This window comes from Panthera onca, chromosome B2, assembly GCF_046562875.1.
Source record: "Panthera onca isolate mPanOnc1 chromosome B2, mPanOnc1 haplotype 2, whole genome shotgun sequence".
Lineage (NCBI taxonomy): Eukaryota > Metazoa > Chordata > Mammalia > Carnivora > Felidae > Panthera > Panthera onca.
This window is the reverse complement of record NC_138343.1, coordinates 90,328,679-90,353,630: the sequence shown is the minus strand read 5'-3', so window position 1 is coordinate 90,353,630 and position 24,952 is coordinate 90,328,679. Positions and strand designations below refer to the sequence as shown.

Here is a 24,952-nt window from a genome sequence, read left to right as displayed (position 1 = left end):
TAAAAAAATTTTTTAAATGTTATTCAAGTTTTGAGAGAGAGAGAGAGAAAGAGTGCAAGTTGGAGACACAGAATTCGAGGCAGGCTCCAGGCTCAGAGCCATCAGCATAGAGCCCAACACGGGGCTCGAACCCATGAGCTGTGAGATCATGACCCGAGCCAAAGTCAGATACTCAACCGACTGAGCCACCCAGGCACCCCATATTATGTTATTTTTAATACTTTAAGAAGTATAAAGTAGATCTTCCTCTTTTATATGTTTATTGGTAAGATAAATATTTTTATCCTAATAAAAGCATGTTTGTGGAGCTGATTATAAAATCTGTTCACTCTAAAACAGTAATATCTAAAATGTAATGTTTATATTTATAAAACAGAAAGCAAAAGTTCCTTTCTAATCCCAATTCCAGTGAAACAGTTTGTTGTATATCTTTCCATGATGTTTTCTTTAAATCAACAAATACTTAGTTATGTTACTGTTCTGTGGCATGGTGTTTTGTTTTTTGTTTTTCGTTTTTGGATACGTTTTCCTATGTGTATATCCTTCCTCAGTATGTTTTCTATTTAACTGCTATAATTCATGAAGAATATAATATGAATTACTTATACCACTCCACTATTTGTGGAATTCAATGTTTTTGTTTTTGTTTTTATGTAAAAAAAATGCAAAAAAAAAGATGTTTTTGCAAACATCTTTGTGCTTATTTATTTACCTAGCATTCTTGTTCAGTTAGTTTAACTTGAAGAAATTTATGGAGGTGGGTGCACATTTATTAATGTTAATGTATTTATGATATCTGATAGAAAACATCAAACTTAAATGATGTTAGCAGAATAACATATACCCAGCTCCTGTTCTGGAGTTAGTCATTGTGCTTAACGTGGAGTGTCTTAAATATTACTTTATTTATGAAATTCATCAGTGATGCAGCTCACAGATAATAATTGGTTTAATTAGAATGACTCAGCTGAAGTATGTATAGAAAAAAACATCATTGAGTATTTCCTTTGTGCCTAGTACTAGGCATTAGGAAGACAAAGATGAAAAACATAATTCCCAACCCTCAGTGCTCTCATATTCTAAAGGGAAATAACTCCTTATATTAATCATTTAGCACTTTAGAGACTGTAAGTAATTTTTGTTTGATCAGGTGAAGTATTTGTCACTCCTCAGTAAAGGTGAATAAGGAGACTTCATCTGGCCCAGTTTCATATATGGTGGATAACTAGACCTAACTGTTTTAGTTAGTCTAACTGTTTTAGACTTTGTGTTGGAATATAGAAAGAAGTATTAATTATTTGGGCAGTGTTGGAAAAAGAATATTAATTCCATTCTTTAACACATTCAACAAATGATTACTTGTTATTTTTTCCCTTGGTTACTAAGGATGACTTTATTAAGAATAAGAGGTCAGAGGGGTGCCTAGGTGGCTCAGTCGGTTAAATGTCTGACTTTGGCTCAGGTCATGATCTTGCAGTTTGTGGGTTCAAGCCCCACGTCAGGCTCTGTGAGGCCAGCTCAGAGCCTGAAGCTTGCTTCAGATTCTGTGTCTCACCCTCTCTGCCCCTCACCCACTGGCACTCCGTCTTTCTCTGTCTCTCAAAAATGAATAAATGTTAAATTTTTTTTTTAAAAAGAATAAGAGGTCAGATAAAATTAATGTTCTTTCTGTCCCCTAAAGCATCCTCAATGATTGACAGTTTATAATAGAGTTTATCTGCATTGCATGACCCTCAGATTATTGAGACCATGTTAATAAGGATTTTGGATGCTGCCCTAAGAGCTTTCCCCACAATGCGGTCAGCTATGTTATGACAATATATTTATCAAATTTAAAACATTATGTAAGTTAGCTGGGTGCTTTCTAGAGCTGCACTTTTTAAAACAGTAGCTACTAGCTACATGTGCTGTTGAGCAGTCCAGAGGGAGGTAGAGGTAAGAGAATGGGCAAAATAAGTGAAAGGGATTAAGATGTACATACTGCCAGTTATAAAATAAATAAGTCAGAGGGATAAAAAGTATAACACAGGGAACATAGTTAGTAGATTATAACAGTTTTGTGTCGTGACAGATAGTGACTACACTTATCATGGTAAGCATGTTGTAATGTATAGAATTATGCAATCAGTATGTTGTACACCTGGAAGTAATATAATATGTGAACTATACTTCAATTAAAAAAATTTAAATAATAAAAGAGAAATATGGCTAGTCTGGATTGAGATGTGCTCTAAGTGTAAAATACACTTATTTCTCAACCTTCTTATGTAAAAAAATAATTTTTATTATGGATTAAAAAGGTAATATTTTAGATACATTGGGTTATATAAAATTTTTATAAAATTTTAATTTTTAAAAACTTTCTAATGTTTCTGCTAGAAAATTAAAATTTATATGGTTTGCATTATATTTCCTTTTTAAATGTTTGTTATTGAAGTATAGTGTGAAATTTTATTTTAGGTCTGCTGCTAATATATAACCTTGAGAAAGTCACCATAACTCTCTGAAAATGAGTTTTTAAAAAAAATCTTGACCTTTCTATTGACCTCCAAAGTCAGATGCAATGCCTGTTTGAAATTTCTTCTTGGACATATAATGAGTTCTTCAAATGTAGTGTTTTTTTCTTTTTCCTCTCTCAGTCTGTCCTCTGAATCTTTCTTATATCATCAATAGAACTGCCATCCATCTACTCTTTTTTTTTTTTTTTACCCAGTCTCTCACACTTAAATCATTATTGAATCCTATTAGCTGCACCTTAGAAATATAGTCTGTATCCTACCTCAGTTTCCACTCATAATATAAATCAGCATCATTCCTCACCTTAACTACTAGCATCGTCGTTTCCCGTGTCCCAATCTGTTCTTCTCATGGTGGCTAAGTAGACCTTTAAAAAGTATAGTTGTCATTCCTCCACTTAAGATCATGAAAAGACTTTCTCTTGTATTAAGAATAAAAATTCATAACTCGTTACCATGACCTATAATTTCCCCATGACTCCTATTTCCCTTTCCTGTTAACACCCTCTTCCTCTGTATTACCCTGTTCCTTGAAAGGTAAGTATATGCAAAACTACCTCCAAAGGCTGTAGGAGCCCTAAGACCAAAGAAAAAGGCTGATGAAAAGGCCCAACAAGTCCAGCTTGACAAGAAATGGTTTATTAAGGGGGCTTACAGATAGAACTGTGTCTTAGGTGGTTGCAAGAGAAATAGACCCCTAACCCCATATCTTTTAAGACTTGCTTTTGTAGCCCTAGAGACTGCGAGTACATGCTGGGAGATCATCCAAGAGGAGAATGTTTAAGAATAAGTGTGTATTCATAGTCTTATCTCCAGAGCACTTTGAGGATGTTATGTCCTAATTGTGTACTTAAGGATGTGGTTAAATAAAAGAATGTGGGAGGGGAAGGGGCTATTCTTAGGAAGGTTTCAGGTCACAGAAACTTCATCATGGCAGATTTGTCCAAAGTGCCAATTAGTCTGGTTCACATATATACCATCTATTAAAAATTAATTCATATCAGTGTTTGAAATAATCTATTCATTAGTGAATGTGTATTTTCTGTTTCCTACCTTCGTTACAAATTGTGTTACTACCTTTTTGACCACTTAAACAGTTTGTAGCACAATAAATATTTGCCAGATGAGCACATGATGACCCCAGCTATGAATGAAAGGTGAAATTTTGTTTAATATATCCTGTTATGAAGGCCTAAAATCTTTTATTTTAGAATGATTACTGAAAAGGGTTTTATACACGTACAAGCAGTGAGTAAAGACCTTTTAAATTAAAAAACCTAATTATCTAAAATTATCTAATTACCTAATGAGTACCCAAAAATACTAAATTCCTATTCAAAGCTATTCATATAAACTGTTTTATTTTTAGCCCCGTGACTTGTAAGTGGCTTGTGCTGTGGAACATGGTTTGTGAGGTGTATTTGAGGGGTGGGATTCAGCAAATGAAGCTTGCACAGAGAGTACTGAGTGGCAGTCGACTCTATTCTGAAATGTTAAGCCCAAGCCACATGCTATCAAGAGCCAGATGAAACTTAATCTATGAAAATTATATAGTGTGTGTCTTTGGTATCTATATGAGTTTTCCTAAATATATGCTGAAATTGTAATCTTTACTGTTAGAATAATCTTAAGCATAATCTTATGATACACTAGCTTAGAGAGGGCAGCATGGTCCTGGCTTCATCTTAAATACCTAGTTAATGCATTTTAATTGACTGGCAATGTAGGTACCTTATTTGATTATTATAAACAGTTAATGTAGTATACTTAGTGTACATTTTTGTTCTCCCAGGTAAATAGTATTATCCAGATTATGTTTTAGAGTAAAGTGTGTAGTTGACAGCAGCCTGTGTAGTCAGTGTTTTATAAGGGATATTTGAAACATATATATTTTCCAAGAATTGCATAAATGAGTCATGTCATTTCCTGAATGATTAGTAGTCTGATGAATCCAAAATATGTAGACAAGTGGATTTAGGGTAAGACTTATAATATATTTTTTTAAGTTTATTTATGAGAGAGAGTGGACTGGGGTTGGGGAGAGAGGGTTCAGAGAGAGGGGGGGAGAGAGAGGATCCCAAGTATGCTCTGCACTGTCAGTGCAGGGGCTCGAACTCACAAACCATGAGATCATGACCTGAGCCAAAGCCAAGAGTCTGACATTTAACTGACTGAGCCACCCAGGTGACCCAAAGCTTGTAATATTTAAAATATTTTTTGATCTGCTGATTATGATATGTTTTGAAAATGCTTCTACTAATTAAAAGGGAGAATACTGCTTATTTGTTAATTAAAAGGGAGAATACTGAACATAAAGCCTTATCATAAATGAGCCATGAGACACTCAGTTTTCTGTTTAAAAGCAAATACTAACATGCTGCTTAATTGCAGTTTTAGCTTTATGCGTCATTAATATATAAAATCAATACATGTTTCTTTTAAGTTAGAAGAATAGCAAATATTTGGAAGCAGTGGTTGTTAGAGCCATTTAATTAGACATTAGTATGTGAAGTATAAATAAAATAATGAAAATTATTAGTACACAATTCTAAATTTGAGTAGAGTTTTGATAAAACCACACTTTTCTTCTGCTTTAAACTTTTAAGATATTTGTGTATATAATTTATGTATCATTGAAATACAAGAAATCCCTTGTGCAGGTGCTTATTATACCAACACGTTCATATTCAGAACTACTTCATGCAGTAAATATTAATCTCCTTTGCAAAAGTAGGGAAACTGAGGGTCTGAGATTATCTGATATGATTAAATTACACATTTAGGATGAGGCACAGCCTCAACTAATCTGCTGTCACTATAGATTAGATTAGATTTTCTAGATGTTTATATAAATGTAACCATGCGGTGTATATTCTTTTTTTGCCTGGCTTCTTTCATTCAACAGTCATTTTGAGATTCATTTATTTTGTTACATCCCAGTAATTTTTTCCATTTTATTGTTGGGTAGTATCCCACTGTATAAATATGCCACATTATCTTCATTCATCTGTTGATGGAGATTTGAGTTGTTTCTGGATTTAGGCTATTCAAATAAAGCTTCTATGACCATTGCGTATAAGTACAAGTTTTTGTATGTACATATGTTTTTTTTTTTTCTCTTAGTAGAACCTGGAAGTGATATGGCCTGATCATATGTTTAATTATATGTTTGACTTTTAAAAAATTGTCAAATTGTTTGCAAAGTCTTTGTACTATTTTAGATACCTACCAGCAGAATTATGAGTATCAGTTCCTCCACATCCTCATCAACACTTGCAGTGGGCACTTCTTAAAATTGTAGCTATTTTAATAGATGTGTAGTGTTATCTCACTGTGATTTTAACTTTCATTTCCCTAATGACTAATAATATTGAGCATCTTTTTGAGTGCCATCCAGATACTTTCTTTGGTGAATTGACTGTTTAATTGTGCCCATTTAAAAAATTGGATTGTTTGATTTCTTATTGTTGTGTTCTGAGAATCCTTTATATATCCTGGACATAAGTCTTTTGTCAGATGTATACTTTGCAAAGATTTTATTCCATGCTGTCTTCTTTCATTTTCTTAACAATATTTTGAAGATTACAGGTTTTTCATTTGGCTTAAGTTCAGTTTATCAATTCTTTGTTTACAGATTATGGTATATTTAAGACATTTTGGTCAAACTCAAGACCACAAAAATGTTCTCTTCCATTTTTTTCTACAAGTTTTATAGTTTTAAGTTTTACATTTAGATCTATGATCTACTTTTAAATTAATTTTTGTATGGTGGGAGGTATGGATTCAAGGGGGTTTTTTTTGTTTTTTTTTTTGTTGTTTTTTTTTGTTTGTTTGTTTTTTATATATACATATCCATTTGTTCCAGCATCATTTATTGAATAATACTATCCTTCATCATCTGTATTGCCTTTGAGCCTTTGTCAAATATCCGTTGTTGGTATATATGAGGGTTTATTTGTGGATTCCTTGTTTTGTTTCTTGATCTATTTATCTTTATGCTAATACAATGCTGACTTGATTTCTCTAGTTTTTTTAATAATCCTTGAAACCAGTTGAAATCAGTTGAGATGTTGATTGGAATTGCACTGGATTTATAGATAAACTTGGGAAGAATTGGCATCTTTTAAAGGATTTTCTTTTATTTCTCTTAGCAAAATTATGTAGTTTTCAATATATGTGTTTCTCATCCCTTAAGATTTTCATAATTTTGATACTATTGTAATTGATTTTTAAATTTTTCCTTACTTTCAGATTTTCACTGCTAGTATATAGAAATATAACTTTTTAAAAAAATGTTGAACTTATATCCCACAAACTTCTTAAATCACATATAGTGTTAGATGATATTTTGTAGATTCCATCAGATATTTTTTGCATAGAAAGTCATGTCATCTCTAAATGAAGACAGTTTTTCTTCTTTCCTGTGTAAATGCCTTTATTTCTAAAAAAAAAAAAAAAAATGCTGGATTGCACTGACCAGAACCTCCAGTATAATATTAACTGCTGAGTGCAACATCCCTGTTGTGTTCCTAATTTTAGGGGAAAGCATTTAGTGTTTCACCATTAAGAATAGTATGAACTGTAGCATTTTTGTATATCCCCTTTATCAGATTGAAGAATTCCCTTCTATTTCTAGTTTGCTGAAAGTGTTTTGTCTTGATTTGATTTGACTTGTTTTTAATCAGGAATGAATATGGGATTTTGTCAGATTTTTCCCCTTCATTTATTGAAATGATCATGTGGTTTTTCTGTTATAGCTTATTTCTATGGTGAATCAAACTGAGTTTTCAGTGTTAAACTATCCCTGCATTTTTGTGATAATCTCCACTTGGTAATATTATTATTATGTTGTAGAATTATGTAAGTTTCGTTTATATTTTCTCTCTGTGTTCATGAAGAGTATTGTTCTGTAATTTTTTTTTTTTTGTCTTATTTTGATATCGGGAAAATGTTTGTCACATAGAATGATTTGGGAAGTATTTTCTCCTTTGCAGTTATTCTGAATAGTCTAAAACCACATGTAGAATTGGTATTATTTCCTCCTTAAATGTTAGGTAGAATTTATCAATGATGCTAACTGGGCCAGGAGTTTTCTTTTTGGGAAGGATTTTAATCTCAGCCTGTTAATTTATTTAATAGATACAGGGTTATTAAAGTTGTACATTTATTCTTGAGTGAACTTTGGTTACCTGTGTCATTTAAGAAAGTTGTCCATTTCATCTGTGTTGTCAAGTGTAGTGGCATAAAGTTATTTATTAAAATTTCCCCATTCTTAAAATATCTGTAGCATCTGTAGTGATGCCATCAATCTCATTCTTGGCATAAGTAATGTCTGTCTTCTCTTTTTTCCCCTGATGAATCTAGATTAATCAGTTTTATTGATCTTCTCAAAGAATGTGCTTTTTTTGTTTTCCATTTCTTTGATATCCACTTTGATCCTAACTATTTCCTTTATTCTGCTTAGTTCGGTCTTAATTTTCTCTTTTATTCTGGAAGATGTAGTTGTTCATTTAAAACCATTCTTTTTTCATATAGGTGGTTAGTGCTATATATTTCTCCCCAAGTATTACTTTTAGCAGCATCCACAAATTCTGATATGTCAAGCTTTCTTTTTCCTTCGGTTAACAATACTTACCAAATTCCTTTTGATTTCTTCTTTCATCCATGGGTTATTTAGGAAGTGTGTTATTTAATTTCAAATATTTGGATATTTCCTAAGGATATTTCTGTTAAAGGTTTCTAATTTCATTCCATTGTGATCAGAGGACATGTTTTGTCTTTATTACTTTTCCTTTTATTGAAACATGTTTTATGGTCTAGAATATACTGTATTTTTTAATGTTTTATGAACACTTGATAAGATTTTGTATTCTATTGTTAGATGAATACCTGACCTGTCAGTCAGGTCAAATTGGTTAATAGTGCTGTTCATGATAACCTTGTTGATTTTCATGCCTACTTGTCCTGTCAGCTGTTGGGAAGGATGCTGAAGTCATTTGCTGTATTTTGAAGATCTGTTATTAGGTATATTAGCCTTTATGACTATAATTAATTGTTCTCTTTTTCATTGTGAAATGACTGCCTTTATTCCTGGTAATTATTCTTGGGTTTGAAATTTATTTTTTGTGATATTACTATAGCCATTCCAGTTTCCTGCCATTAATCCTATCCAGTTTTTTGTTTGCCTTCAGACATTGTAGTTTTCATTTCTAAAGACTTTTCATATGGGAGACTTTAGGAAAAATTATTTAACCACTCTGTCTTCATTTTCTTCTTTATTAAAGGCACATAATAAAAGAACCTATACCATAAAATTGTTTTGAGAATTGGGTAAATGTATCAAAATGCTCACAAATACATATATATCACAGTATAAGTTCTGAATAAATGTAATCTACAGCTATTGTTCCTACTCTTATGGCTGCTGTTTAAAAAAAGTATTTTTAAATCCATAACATATTAAAACAGAATTTCCTATTGATTTATATAACCAAGAAGTTTCTTGTTTGGACTTTCGTTAGTCATCTTTAATCTAACTAAACTAGAATATCATCACAACTCAAAAAAATACCCGTTTCATTTTGTTTTTGTTTTGTACTTAAGATTGTGTACAAGAATATAGGTATAGTGTCATTACCATATTTTTCAAATTCAGTGAATATGTAATTCCCAAATGCATTAGAATTATACAGTAGTTGTGAGTTCTCAAATGTACATACTTTGGTTTAAATATAGGACATATTGAAATTAATCATTTTTTTAATCAAAGGAAGTAAATGTTTACATTTAATATTTTGTATGAGTCCTTCACATTACTATCATTTATTATGAGTCATTTATTTCTTTCCTTGTTTCTCTCTCCCTCCCTCTCTCCCTCCCTCTCTCCTTCTCTCTCTCTCTCTCCCTCTCTCCCTCTCTCCCTCTCTCCCTCTCCCTCTCTCTCTCTCTCTCTCTCTCTCTCTCTCTAGATTGGGCAGCTGGCTTTTAAAGGAATGAGGAGACTCAATAGAATCCAGTCAATTGTGTTTGAGACTGCCTACAACACCAATGAGAACATGCTGATTTGTGCCCCTACTGGGGCTGGAAAGACCAACATTGCAATGCTTACAGTTCTGCATGAAATTCGCCAACATTTTCAACAAGGTGTTATCAAAAAGAATGAATTTAAGGTAGGAAATTAACAGGTTAGACCATAACTTTTTAAATTGTAAAATTAAAATCATTTGTAGTTGTTCATGTTACATGAAATCTAGAATAAAAGGATATATTCATGATGTCATGTAAAGATTGCTGCTTGAATTTCTCTATTACTGTGAAAGCATTCCCAGTTTGTGTTAGGAAAATCCTATTACCCCTGTGAAAAGCTGTGAAAATACATTTAGCTTTGAAGCAAAACCAATTTTCAGAGGGATGAGACTATATACAAAAATTTCATTGTCCTTTAAATAGCTGCACACTTATCCAAGAAGGAGAAGTAGTTTTCAGATATCACTATTAAGATTTTTTACTCCTAGTGGCTACAATTATATTTCACAATAAATTGTGACTTACATGGACTGCTGTGAAACAAATGACCTTCTAGGTTTTGCTCATTTATCAAGGTAGTGTTTTCCTTGGCACAGATTGTATATGTTGCTCCAATGAAAGCCTTGGCAGCTGAAATGACAAATTACTTCAGCAAACGTCTAGAGCCACTGGGCATCGTTGTGAAAGAATTGACTGGGGATATGCAGTTGTCAAAAAATGAAATTTTACGAACTCAGGTATGTTGTGTACTTAGACTTTTTTAATACCATTATTTTTCAGGTAATAGTGAAAATTGTTAAACAACTATACCTAAGTAGCTATAAAGTATAAACCTAATGAAATGAACTTCTTTTGTCTGTAATTACATCTTACCTCCACAAAAGAGGTTTTTGCTGGTGCACTGTCCTATTTTATCCCTTCTAACTCTATGATTCTTGCTGTATCTTGACTATTGTTAGATGTCTGGTGTAAATTTTAAGTCCATTAACACTAAATGTTTTTTTTAAACAGTAGAGAATGAGAATGTGGATAAGACCAGACTTCAGTTTTAAGAGCAGGAAAATATATAGATTCTTAAATGACCCCACTAGTATTCTAAACTATTGTATAAGGATTGCTTAACAAAAAATAAAAGTTTTTAGTCGTTCTTTATTTCATCAGATAGAAAGTTACTAAATCACGCACTGTGTATAGCACTATATTAGGTGAAGTGCATGACAGCAAAGATATTGAAGATACCCTTCCTGCTTTCAAGGATCCTATACTATGACTGAATAGGCAAAAACTATATTAGAGCTACAACAAGATTATCATTAATTGATGCAACATCAACTAAGGTAATGTTCATAATGCTTTGGAAAAATCCAATAATGGATAACCAAATATTAATGGGATAGTTCAGCCTCAAGGATGATCTGGAGTGGGAACTAGGGAATACACTGGCCTATTAGCCTGGCATCCTTGCCAGTGTCTCAGGACAAATTACCTGTCCTTACTGGTTGTTAAATATGTATTTTTTAAACATTATACCTGATATGTAATTAATACTATTAGAATTTAAAGTCAGGGGTTGGGGGATGGGGATTGGAGAAAGGTGGTCAAAAGGTATAAACTTCCAGTTATGAGATAAGTACTAGGGATACAATGTAAAACATGATGACTATAGCTAACCCTGCTACATGTTATACAGCCAAAGTTCTTAAGAGAGGATATCCTAAGAGTTCTCATCATAAGGAGAATTTTTTTTTCTTTTTATTTCTTTTTCATTTTATTGGTAACTTTTTAATTGTATGATGGATGTTAACTAAACCTACCATAATAATCATTTCACAGTATATGTAGGTCAAATCATCATGCTATATACCTTAAACTCATACAGTGGTATATGTTAATTATTTCTCAGTGAAACTAGAAAAAACAAACAAAAGTGGTTAGAGGAAGCAGATAGACATTTTTCCAAAGGATACATGCAGATGGACAGTAGGTATATGCAGAGATGCTCAGCATCACCAATCATCAAGGAAATGCAAATCAAAACTGAGATATCATCTCACACTTGTTAGAATGCCTACTATCAAAAAGACAAGATAAGAAGTGCCAACAAGTATATGGAGAAAAGGGAACTTATGTGCACTGTTGGTTGGAATGTAAATTGGTGCAGCCCTGGAAAACAGCATGGAGGCTCTTCATAAAATTGAAGGTAGAACTACCTTATGATCCAACAATTCTGCTTCTGGGTGTATATCCAACAGAAATGAAATTAGGATCTCAAAGATCCTGTGTTCATTACAGCATTATTAAAACAGCCAAGAAAAAAATACTTTTAGACTTTTAATTAGTGGAGATCAGACACATATTTCAGTTGTAGTAGATAAAAGGCAGTAATCAGGATTTAGCACTCATTATTTTTAATATCCTTTTTATTTTATGAAATAATAGAGGGGAGTGTATTAATGTTTAGCATCTGTCACAGTTTTTAAAAAATCTCTAATTTAACAAATGGTTTTGTGTTTCAAAAAGAGGTGGCAGAAGGAAAAAGTCAGTGGAGCTACAACATAGTTTTTATATTTAGAATCTATAAAACTTTTTCTTTGCCCTTTTACATTATACTACAATCTCAGATTTACTTATTTTGTTAACATAAATAGATTTTTAACTGCTGAAAATGGTCGACAGTAAAGCACACATTATTTGAATTTTGATCACATATTTATGAGTTCAGGTAATGGCACCTTAGGAGCTTGACCTTTCTTTTCTTTCACATTTCAGCTTCAGAATTAATTTTAAAATGTATAGTGTACTTCTATGACAGTTAATTTAGGTCTTTTGTTGGGTAAATTCTAATCCTAAAATAATGTAAAAGAATTATGTGTTTTTATTATAAAAAATACATTATCTTTAAATATTTTGTCAGTGGTAACAGCTGAATAGTAAACAAACGAATAATTTTATTATTCTGTCATTGTAAGTTTTAGCTTATATTGCATAACTGTGATACATGGTTAGGTTTTAAAGACCAGACTAATATGTGGGGTCTTCATTAATTACTCTGGCTAAAATCAATATGGTAATTTTTGACGTACGTTTTATCCCATTGCCTTGAAGGGATATGAGTCTCTTTTATTAATGATAGTGTTCTTTTCTATAGTGATTCTTTGGATCAGCATGTCCTGAACTCTATCAACGGACACTTTAAGCTACTCTAGTTATTGCTTTCAGCCACTAGAGCCGTGCATGGTTAAGAAATTCACTCATGTAGGAAAAGCATCAAACTTACAGATTTTGTTCTGGGTAGTTATGTCTTTTTAGAGTAGGTTTTGTTCTGGTGTTGGCCTGCTTTTTTACATGGGACTCCTGGGTTTTCTCCCATAAAAGTATTACTAGCTTTTATTCCGGCATTTGGAAGGTTCCCATGTTATTGGGCTTTTCACACTGATTTTCAAGCTGCTCTCTCAACTCTGAATCCCACCTCTGAACTCTGATATCTGGCACCTTCAGCCAGTGAGGCTGTGGTTTTTCCCACCTCCTTTTTTTGCAGCTGTAGCAGTGGGTCTGTGATCATACTCTTGGGTCAGTAATTTGCAAACTGGTAATTCTTAATCCCTTTCAATTGATACTACATTTCTCTGTTTTTTACCACTTTCTGATGCTGCCCTGTGTCTTAAACAGTTTTTTTTTTTAATTGTATACAGTATTTTATGATTATCTGCAGAAATTCCTGCCACTTGTTTGTTCATCTGCCATTATTGGTAATAGATTTCAATTTCCTAATATTTTTATTATTGAGTTTATTAGTATTTCAAACATACTAATTGTCTTCTCCTAGCAGTGAAGGTGGGAAGCATATTTTAAAAATCTAACTGTTCTTTTAAAAGTTTATCGAAGGGACACCTGGCACCACAAGGCTTAGTCGGTTGAGCATCCAACTTTGGCTCAGGTCACGATCTCTTGGTCTGTGAGTTGGAGCCCTGCGTGGGGCTCTGTGCTGACAGCTCAGAGCCTGGAGCCTGCTTTGGATTCTGTGATTCTCTCTCTGACCTTCCCCCACTTGTACTCTGTCTCTGTCTCTGTCTCTCCCTCTCTCTCCCTCTCTCTCTCTCTCTCTCTCTCTCTCTCAAAAATAAACATTAAAAAAAAACAATTTATCCAACACCCATACATTTTTTTCCTTATAACATTTTTTAGAATCTTGTTATTCCAAATGAATTTTTCTCAAAAATATATTCAACATATTATATGCAAAATGCCTTTTATTGTCATTATTTTAATCATCACATGAGTGGAGACATTCTAATAATTTCTTAAAATGCATTTTTATTTTTATTTTTAAAAATTTTTTAATGTTTATTTTTGAGAGAGAGAGAGAGAGAGCGCTCAAGTGGGGAAGGGGAATAGAGAGAGAGGGAGACACAGAATCTGAAACAGGCTCCCAGCTCTGAGCTGTCAGCACAGAGCCCCACACAGGGCTCGAACTCGGGAACAGTGAGATCATTAGCTAGGCTGAAGTTGGACACTTAACTGACTGAGCCACCCAGGCACCCCCTTAAAATGAGGTTTTAATTAAAGGATTTTTCTGTAAATTTTTAACATTTTCTATGAAATTTGAGTGTTGAGATACCACCCCGCCTTTTCCTTGAAACATTAAAAAAAAATTTTTTTTTTAACTTTATTTTTGAGAGAGAGAGCATAAGCAGGGGAGGGGCAGAAAGAGAGGGAGACACAATCCGAAGCAGGTTCCGGGCTCTGAGCTGTTAGCACAGAACTCAACGCAGGGCTTGAACTCACAAGTGGTGAGATCATGACCTGAGCCGAAGTTGTATACTTAACTGACTGAGCCACCCAGGCGCCCCTCCTTGAAACATTTTAAATTTTATTTTGTTAAAGAATCTAGAGAACCGTTACCTGAAAACAGGAGTAACAATTATATTTTTACATATACAGTTGACCCTTGGACAATGTGGGGGTTTAGAGGTGCTTATCCCCCCCCCGCCACCATAGTTAAAAATCCATGTATAGTTTTGACTTTCCAGAAACTTAACTATTGTTGACCAGAAGCCTTTCCAATAACATAAACAGTCTATTAACACATATGTTTATATGTTATATGTATTATATACTATCTATTCTTACAATAAAGTAAGCTAGAGGAGACATAATGTTATTAAGAAAATTGTAAGGAAGAGAAAATACATTTATAGTACTATATTATATTTATCAAAATAAATCTTCATATAAGGGGACTTGCACAGTTCAAACCCATGTCATTAAGGGGTCAATTGTAGTCACTTGAACAAATTTTGGTTCTTTTAACATAATGAACTAAATCATGCTTAAATTTTTAAGTGTATATAATGGAAAGAAGTTGACAGATTTGTATAACACAATGCAGACTTCAAACTTATGGACACATTTGATTCTGAAAGTATGCTCATGTATTTATAGAAGGTGTGTTGCATATGATACATTCCAAGTTTAGCTCCCAGAGTTACTTGAACATACAATTACAGAGGTCATATCTCAAAACTACACATCAGGACACATAGACTGATTTTTTTAGTATGTGATTTTTACTTTCATAATGTCTTGTAAGGCATATAGATTAACTCAAAATTTGACTTTTAAAAAATTTCCTCCATTAAAATTTTCTGAAATTTGAACCATTCTAGAGTATCTGAGACCATACATCTGATGTGTCTTACCTAAAGAAATGAGTTTTGTATCCCGATGGATACAATTTTAGGGAAGAAAGCAGGTCAGTTTATTCCTCTTTTATTGCTTGCAAGTCTAGCCTTAAGAAATTTTCTACAAATGGTAAGTTCAGCTTTGGCAATCAAGTCACTGTTGTGCCAAAACCACGGCTCTTCCTCTGTGTAATTCTGCACACCATTAACAGCCTTTTTTTTTTTTTTTTTTTTTTTTTGGTTTTAAACTCTGCATTGATTTGGTCATTCTCATTATACTACAGCAGGAACTCTCAAAATGCAGTACAGGGATGTTATATTTCCTAAGATTCTTTCCGGGGTTGGCAAAGTTAAAACCTGTTTTTAGAATAACATGATGATATTATTTTCTTTCACTCTCCTTCTCTCACATATATCGTGGAGTTTTCCAGAGTCTGCATAAGGTGTGATGTTGTCATCATTGATGGCTTATGGAATGAATACTTTCTATTCTTTTTTTAAATTTTTAAAAATTTTTAAAATTTTATTTAAATCCAAGCTAGTTAACATATAGTGTAGTAATAGTTTCAGGAGTAGAATTTAGTGATATATCACTTAGATATTATACCCACTGCTCATCCCAACAAGTGCTGTCCTTAATGTCCATAACCCAGTTAGTACATTCCCTCACTGAACACCCATCCAGCACTTTCTAGTACAAGAAATTGAGATAGAAAGACAGAAAGACAGAAAGACAGAAAGACAGAAAGACAGAAAGACAGAAAGACAGAAAGAAAGAAAGAAAGAAAGAAAGAAAGAAAGAAAGAAAGCAAGCCCATAAATACAAAAGCTGTTTGGGCCCTCAGTAATTTTAAGAGTACAAAGAGGTTCCAAAGCCAAATCATTTTGAGAACTACTACTTACATAAGATAGTGGATTCTCTTTATAATCTACATTTTCTCAAGTAAACAATTCTATTTCCTCATGCATTTTCTCTTTTTCATAATGTCTTTTTTTATTCATTGACAGTTATCCAAATCTTATCCATTCTTCAAAGCCCAGTTCAAACCCCATGAGTACTTTATTTTCTCTTGTCTGAATCCTATATCACCATTCATTTATATTCATAAAATAAGATCTATTCCATAAAATCGATGGTTTTGGATCTGGTGTGATCTTAGAAATCTGGCCCACTCTCAAAATTGCAATTGCTCTTGCACTGTATCTACCTGTGTTACTAATGCCAACGAAAGAACACTTATGGAAAGACAAGGGAGTTAACATTTGCATTCAAATTATGAGTCAGTCACTATGCTAAGTATATATGTGTATCCTTGGTTAGTCATTACAAGAACCTTATTGACTAGTGTCTCCACTTTACAGATAGAGAAAGTAAAATTCAAATCTACTTAGATTTATATATTATAGTTTCAAAAGATTTATGACACCCCCCTCCCCCCATTTGCTTATTTCTGAACTTCCCTAGACCTGCTTTGTGTCTTTGGTCAGTATTTGTTAATTCCGTAAGGGCAGGGACCATGTGCTTGCCCTCAGTAATAGTCTATAAATTGAATCTCTTGTGTTTGCTCTTTATTTTCCTCCATGATAAATATAGCCCTACTATTAGTGATGCTAATTTTGTAGACCTGAAACTGTATAGTTTCTTTACTCTAACCCTAGAGGTTAGTATACTAACCTCTTTACCTTGTCCTACTATGTATTCTCACAGATTCTCAAAGATCAGTAGACAGTGCTGTTATCAATGCCTTTGAGATTGGGCTGCAGAGAGAGCAAAGTGGGAATATTGCAGGGCATGTAGGGGTACAGACATACTCAATTTTTAATTTTGAAGTTTTAATTTTTTGCTTTCCCACCTTTTCACTTTTGTCATTTTTCATAGCTTTTAATGATTCCCCTTCTAGTTTTTTTTTTTTTTTTTTTTTTTTTGGTAAATAAGTTTCCCAATAATTAATATAATTAAATATAATCTTGAAATTCCCCTGTCATTTAAAAAATATTTTCAGTATTGTTGGTCTTTATTTTTATAATATGGGAAAGCAAATTAGTCTCATTTGTAAATTCTTTGTCATACTATTCTGACATATTATTCCCTTGTTCATAAACTTTCATTGGTTCTTTATTGCTTATTGAATTAAATCCAACTACCTAGCTTGTTAAGAATCTTGTATAAATTAAGTATAATACAAGATGTGATTTCTTTTGTGGTTCACTAGGGACTGTCAGGTCTAGTAGCAGTTATGATTTTATTGAAGTTTGAATGTAAAATTTCTTTCTACAAGACAGGATTGTATAATTCTAAGATTTATTGTCATGAGAAACAGCCTACGTAGACAACAAATACGTTGTTGAAGACCAGATGGTCTTCAACTGAAAAGCCACTTTGTACAACTTTAAAGAACTCAGTAAATTTGTCATCATTGAAAACCCCATTTTTATTTCCCAACCTTATTTTCTATTGTTCTTCATTTTGATTACTTTCAGATTTCTCCCCCTAACTGGATCATTTGTGAAGAGTTACTGTTGCACAGTGTTCACTGTTGTTTTTAATAGTTCCATTGAGCAATTGTACTTTTCCTTACCCCTGTCCTTCCTCATCTCAGGTTATCTTTTCTGCATCCCTCTCTAATACCAGTGTTCCTTTGAATCTTACTTAGTGAAAATCTGGTCAGAAACTTCAGAAAAGATTTCTCCTGTCCTGGTAGTAACTCTATATTAAAGCAAGGCATGTGCCCTGAATTCTGAAATTGTTCTCCTATTTCTTTTATATTTGTTTGCTCATCCTTAGGCTGGGGTGAGTTTATCTGTGCAACTTTTGGAGTCAAGATGAGCTGTTTTAGGTTTTGTTTTTGTTTCTCTTTTGACTGGGGATGGAGAGAGACTCTGTTAAAATCTTTTAGGTGTAGGCAACAGCAAAGGGAACCCTGAATTTCTGTTATATTCTGTTATTAGAGCTCCGGTAACCTTGGTTGGGAGGCTGTGTGTGGTGTGCATGCATATGCATGTGCTCGTATCATGCACACTGCCTTGATTTATTCTTCTCTGAGGAGGGTTTTTATTTTACTGAGAATATGTATATACGTAGGAGTAGAGGGTGGGAACAAAGGGGAGTTGAAAAAATGGGTTTGAAATTACATATGCTAGGTTTCCATTTTATCTGGATATTTGTGTGTTACATGTTTAATTTATTGCTGCCTTCTGTATAAAATCTGAGGGTGTCTTTATTTCATCTCCATTCTTGAAGGATATTTTTTCTGGATATAAACTTGTAGGTTGTCAGTTCTTTCCTTTCACACTTGAAAAATGCCCCACTTTTTTCTGGTCTCCATGGTTTCTGAAGAAATATCCACTGTGATTCAAATTGATCTTCCTCTATAGGTAAAATGTTTCTCTCAGTCTTTTAATATTCTGTCTTTGTCTCTAGTTTCCAGAAATTTGATTATGACATGTCTAGTTGTAGATGTTTGGGGTTTATTCTGTTTAGTGTTTCTTGACCTTCTTGAGTCTGCAGGTTTGTCACATTTGGGAAACTTTGAACTTGTATTTCTTGAATCCCTTGTTCTTTCTCCTATCCTGGGACTCCATGGGCAAGAATGTTAGATCTTTTGTTATAGGCCCACAGTACCCTGAGATCTGTTCTTTTTTTTTTTTTCAATCTATTTTTCTCTCTGTTGCTCAGATTTGATAAATTCTTTTGATCCATCTTTGAGTTCATGGATTCTTTCATCTATTGACTACATGCTTGCTTCCAGTGACTTTTAATTTAGGGTGTTGTCAATTTTCATTTCTAAACTTCCTATTTAGTTTTTCTTTGCTGAGACTTTTTTTTTAAATTTATTTCAAGTGTGTTTGAAACTGCTCCTTGAAAGATTTTTATGATAGTTGCTTTAAAATCTTATCAGATAATTCCAACATGTTGGTAATTTCAGTCTTGGCATCTGTTTATGTCTTTTCTCATTTGGGTTGAGATTTTCCTGGTTATTGTTTGTTTTCAGTTGTATGCTGGGCCTTTTGGGTATTATGTTATGAGACTGGTTTCTATTTAAATCTTGTTACCTGTTACTGCTCAAATGATACCCAGGACTCTTTTCACACATGTCCCCACCCCCTCAGTGCCAGTCTCATCAGCATAAGGTGAGGTTGGGGAGGACCACATTTTTCCTTAATGGTGTTTGGCTGGTATTGTCAAAAAGTGTTAGTTTGTCAGGGTTTCTCCCTTCGGTACATTGGCTAGAAAAACCTCTAGTATTTTGACTGTTTTGCTTTGTTTTGTTTGAGGGTGAGTTCTGCATTCTTAAGCTTTCTGAGTTGTGACCTTCTTCCACACCAAGCTAGGATGTATTGGAATCAAAGAAAGAAACCCTAAGGAACTCACTGCTAAGTCATTCCTTGAATTCTGAAGTCCCTATAAAGTCCCTCTTTGACTGTTAGAGTCTTCTGATGTCTATTTTATATATTTTGTTTGGAATTTTTACTAATAATAAGATGAAATGTGTCTCCTCCGTCTTCTTAGCCATATAGACTTAAATTATAATGCATTCAAATTTATCAACTTCATCTGTGGTTTGTGCCTTTTTCATTAGTTGTACTTTCTAGGAAATACTACTTTATTCTTCCTACCATTTTTCTTCTGTTAGATTTAAAGTTTTGTTTTTTTATACTTAAGTCTTGAATCTCCCTGAATTTTTATTGCTATTTTGAGGAGGGCAGGGTTCTAATTTTATTGTTTTATCTAAGAAAAGTCATCATGTTTTTCTCTTTTTCTTGGTGAATATGAAATGTCACCTTCATGATATTCTAAATTCTACTGTTTTCTTATAGCTCTACTAAGCTTCCTATTGTTACATTGATGTATATGTCTGGCCTGGCCTCAGGACCACAGTGTTTTAATTACTATTATTTTAAGGATGCCTGAGTGGCTCAGTCAGTTAAGTGTCCGACTTCAGCTCAGGTCATGATCTCACGGTTCAAGCCCTGTGTCTGGCTCTGTGTTGACAATTCGGAACCTGGAGCCTGCTTCAGATTCTCTGTCTCCTTCTCTCTCTGCCCCTCCCTTGCTCACACTCTGTCTCTCTCTCTCTTTCTCAAAAATAAATAAACATTAAAAAACATTTAATTACTATTATTTTAGAATAACTGTTGAGTGTAAAGCAAATCCCACTTCCTTACTTTATTCTCATTTTCCAGAATAATCTTAGCTGTTCTTGGACCTTTACTTGAGTATTTTCATTTTGAAATCACACTCTTTCATTTCATTAAAGGATCTGCTGGGATTTTGATTAGAATTACATTGAATTTATAGAATACTTTGGGGGGAAAATCGACCCTTTTATCATGTTCTCTCTGCATCCATTACCATTATATATTTTCCAAATTTTAGGTCTATTTTTGCCCTTCAGAAATGTTTTATAATTTTCATTATAGGTTTTATATATCTTTTCATTGACTCATTTAAGATCTTGTATTATTAGTTGCTATCTTTAAAAATTTCTATTATGCGATGATTATCACTGGAGTTAAGAATGTTGATTTTTGTGTATATACATTGTATCCCACAATGCTAAATGGCTCTTATTAATACTGATAACTTATCTATAAATATCGTTGGTTTTTTATATAGATGGTGATACAATCTGCAGATTACAGTGGCACGGTCTCAGTAACTTTGAAAGTAGCCCAGCCTTAGAGGCCGATGTTTTTATCTTTAGATTTTCTATCTTACTGTGTGTGTGTGTGTGTGTGTGTGTGTGTGTGTGTGCGCGCGCGCATGCTTGTGCTTTCATTGTTTGAAACATTTCCTCTTGTATTTTATATTTTTGACCTGGTGAGGAGAGTTTACATCAGCTTATCCTGTTTTCTTGAGTGGAAGTTACAAAATACACTATTCTCTTGTTAATGGACAACAGACAATTAAAAATATCACAGAATAATTATTAAAGTATACGTGAGGGATTGCTAAGAAAGTTTATTTTTGTTTTGAAGGTCTGGAATGTCCAAATCTTTTTCTGAATTATTAAATTAAAAGTTGAAAACAGAGAACCATATATGTTATCTGTCAGGAGAAGAAAATCCACAAACAGAAATATGAAAGTAGTATAAAGTTCAGAAGTACAGAAATTATTCAGCCTATGTCTTATATTTATGTAAAAAAAAAAAAAAGGTTTTGTTATTATTTGGAAGCAAAATTTACCATAATAAAAGTTTGGCTAATTGAAAATAAACATCCATTTAAAGGAAGCAAGTTTTAAAGTGCTAGTGGTTCTTTGATTGATAGCAGTTCCAGACCTCGCTTTTATATCTTCCTCAAATAAAGAAAAAAATAAAAAAGAGTCTTTAAATATGAATCTCAAATCTCTTATGATGTCTATGTCCCTAAAGTATTTTATTTTGTATTCTTTTCCATGTAGATATATAATTCACAAAGTGTGATTTTTTCATAGAAAAAGAGTTTCTTTGTTACTTCTATAAAATTTAGAAGTCTTTTCAGAGTAAATTTGAATTGTGATATTGTGAAATGTGTAGTAGAAAGTTTTTTTTGACTCTTACATAGTTTGGTCACACTTTTCAAATATCATTTTGTTTTTATATATTTCTCAATATATACTTACCTTTACAAACTTCTCCATCACATGTAAGAAACTCCTATGTGTTCTACTTATAATGAAAATAAATTCAACTCCTCTGATTGAATTAAGCTGACTATTTTATATAATTATCTCTAGACCTAGAGATATGATAAGATGCTTGTATGTAGAAAATGTAAAATGTTTTGCAAAAGATTTCTACAGTTGTGTTGTTACAGGGCTGATGTTTTAGGAGGCACATTTGCAGTACATGAGAAGCCAGGATTGAGTAGGTATTTGCTGAATCATGAACTTGTATTTCTAAAAGTGTCTTAATCCTACATTTTTTAGAGGGCTAATTTGTTCTGCCTCATTAACAGTTTGGAAGGGATAGGTTTATTGGTTTGTCCTGGTTGATTTAAAATGAGTCTGATTAGTCTGTGTCAAAGATGAAAAAGAAGAGCTCCATATAGGTTGCCACTGTGTAAAAGGTATCATGAAGGTGTTCAGTGCCTGGGAATGGACATCAGTTGTGAGGAGAGCCACCCTGAAGTTTTGTATGTGACTAAGGTAAATTTTACTGCATGCTTTACTGATGTCCAGTAGTTAGTATAAAGGTTTTATGTTAAATCTAAAACTGAAGACTTATTTAATGTTGTGATTTGGGGATTTTTTTTGTTTTATTATTCTTACTTGGAGAAAAAAATGAAAATGATAGAAATAATTTGAAATTTATAATACTCAAGACCAGACTGTCTCATTGTATGGGTGATAGAGCAGTATTTTGGGTTCTGCTGAGTGAATGAAAGAGTTTTATAGTCTGGATCTCTGGGCGTGACTCATTATCCGTAGTATAATTAGTGTGATAAGAACTAAGATGTTTTCTAGTAAACTTATTTAACTATGAGCATTTTCCAAACTTATTTGAACATAGATCTCATCTTTCACAGAACAATTATTATTAGAACTTGCTTTGAGGGGCATCTGGGTGGCTCAGTCAATTAAGCATCCGACTTCGGCTCAGGTCATGATCTTGCAGTTCTTGAGTTCAAGCCCCATGTTGGGCTCTGTGCTGACAGTTCAGAGCCTGGAGCCTGCTTCAGATTCTGTGTCTCTTCCTCTCTCTGTTCCTCCCCCACTGATTCTCTGTCTCTCTCTCTCTCTCTCTCTCTCTCTCTCTCTCTCTGTGTCTCTCTCTGTCTCTTTCTCTCTCTCTCAAAAATAAATAAACTTAAAAAATTTTTTTTTAAATAAAAAGAACTTGCTTTGAGAAATACTGCCCTGGAATATGTTCACTGAATTAGTGAAGCCACATTCCAGTGAAAAGAATTAATCTTAGTTTTAATGATGCTAAGAAATTAACACCAGATAAATGTTCTATGGTCTAAAGTATTTGGTTCTGACCAAAACCAAATGTGTAAAAGTACATTTCTTTAAAAAAAAATTTTAATGTTTATTTATTTTTGAGCGACAGAGGCAGACTGAGAGCAGGGGAGGGGCAGAGATAGAGGGAGACACAGAATCTGAAGCAGGCTCCAGGCTCTGAGCTGTCAGCACAGATCCCGACATGGGGCTTGAACCCACAAACTGCGAGATCATGACCTGAGCCAAAGTTGAATGCTTAACCAACTGAGCCACCCAGGTGCCCCATAAAAGTACATTTATTTTAAACCAAACTTTCTTTTCAGCAGTTAAAAATCTCTTAAAATATTTTATGGATGATTACACCTTTCAAATATTGTAATATTGACATATCTATTTGATAAAATTTATTCAATATAATTGTTAGTAATGGCTTGGAAAGTATTTGTTTTCTTAAAACAAATCACTCAAATACAATAAATATAAAAAGTGTGAATATTTGTACGTTTGTACTGAATAGTTGAATATTCAGAATTTAATCATGGTCTAAAACTAATGGTAAGCTCTTCAGTTTGTCCTGGAGTACTAAGAACTTGCTATATCAAACCATGTACAGATTAGTAGTTAATATCAAATATTTTGAAACTATACATTATGTGCAAAGTTTTTTTTATGTTTGATATGTAACATTAGGCCTATAGATTATATTTTTCTATACAGTATTGCTCTGTGCCAAAACAAGGTCTCAAAAACAGTTATCTCTTTTAACATAGTATCTTTTATGTTGATGGTCAGAGTTCTTTTTTACAAATATGGAGATATTGTTTGATTACTTCTATTACTGTAACCTTCTCCTCTAGATAGAAGGTATTTTTTAATTTGTCCATTTTTCCATGCCCTTTTATGATGGCATTTAATACAACCTTCTTCCATAACATATCACTTTAATTTTAATGGCAATATTTTAAGATAGCTGATAGCCTTTTTATTGGGGGGAATTACTGTTGTTTTCGGTTTTTTATTGTTTTGTTTTGTTTTGTTTCTGTCCAGTATTTTAACAATGAAGTACGGAGATTTTTGGTCAAAATTTGTCAAATTTAAGATATTAGTTAATATCTTAATTTTGAGTTTCAACTCAGGAAATTTAAACATTACCAACTTTATTTTGTTCATGTTACTTGGGACTTAATGAATATTAGTGTATAAGTTTATTAAGCTACAATCTTCAAGATGTTGGATTAGCAAAAATCTTAGATCAAAATGCTTGATTGGTAAAGCCCAGGTCCAAGCTTGAGAGAGCTCCCCAACTTTCTTCTCCAAGTAGGCCCATTCATTTTTTAAGTATCTCCTATTACATAGAAGGGAAATAAGCAGAAAAACAGCCAGATGAGTATATATTTTCTATTAGATCAGTTACTGTCATTTTGCTCATACTCAACTTTATATTTTTCCACATTGAGAATTTTGCATTTAAACTGGTATTCTGGATTATGAAAGGGCCAGTAATAATTTTAAAAGGACTATAATCTTAAGCATATTCTGAATTTATATATAGTACATTGAATTGTCTGTTGCATAGGTCTTATAATTTGGTCACACTCTATATAGTGGTCACTTAGGCTATAAATTTTAGTTTGCTCATATAAATAGAATTTGGTTCACTTAACACTCTAGGCATAATTCTGACAGATTAGAGGGTAAACAGATGTAATATACTAAGTTAACATTTTCTCAGCAGGTAGTTTTGTACCTGAGTGCATCAGAGGACAAAGTAACTTCTTTAAGGATAGCGGGTTTGGTTTTAAAT

General features: G+C 33.1%; 1 protein-coding gene across 3 annotated transcripts in view; it reads left to right on the top strand.

Annotated features, from left to right (window-relative positions):
- ASCC3 (activating signal cointegrator 1 complex subunit 3) overlaps positions 1–24,952 on the top strand; it is a 357,007-nt gene that overhangs the window by 88,680 nt on the left and 243,375 nt on the right. For all 3 annotated transcript variants that reach the window (XM_060616263.3, XM_060616264.3, XM_060616262.3), the window contains exons 9-10: positions 9,485–9,685; positions 10,139–10,279. In XM_060616263.3, coding sequence (XP_060472246.3) covers positions 9,485–9,685; positions 10,139–10,279 — 342 coding nt within the window. The remainder of the gene's footprint in view (positions 1–9,484; positions 9,686–10,138; positions 10,280–24,952) is intronic.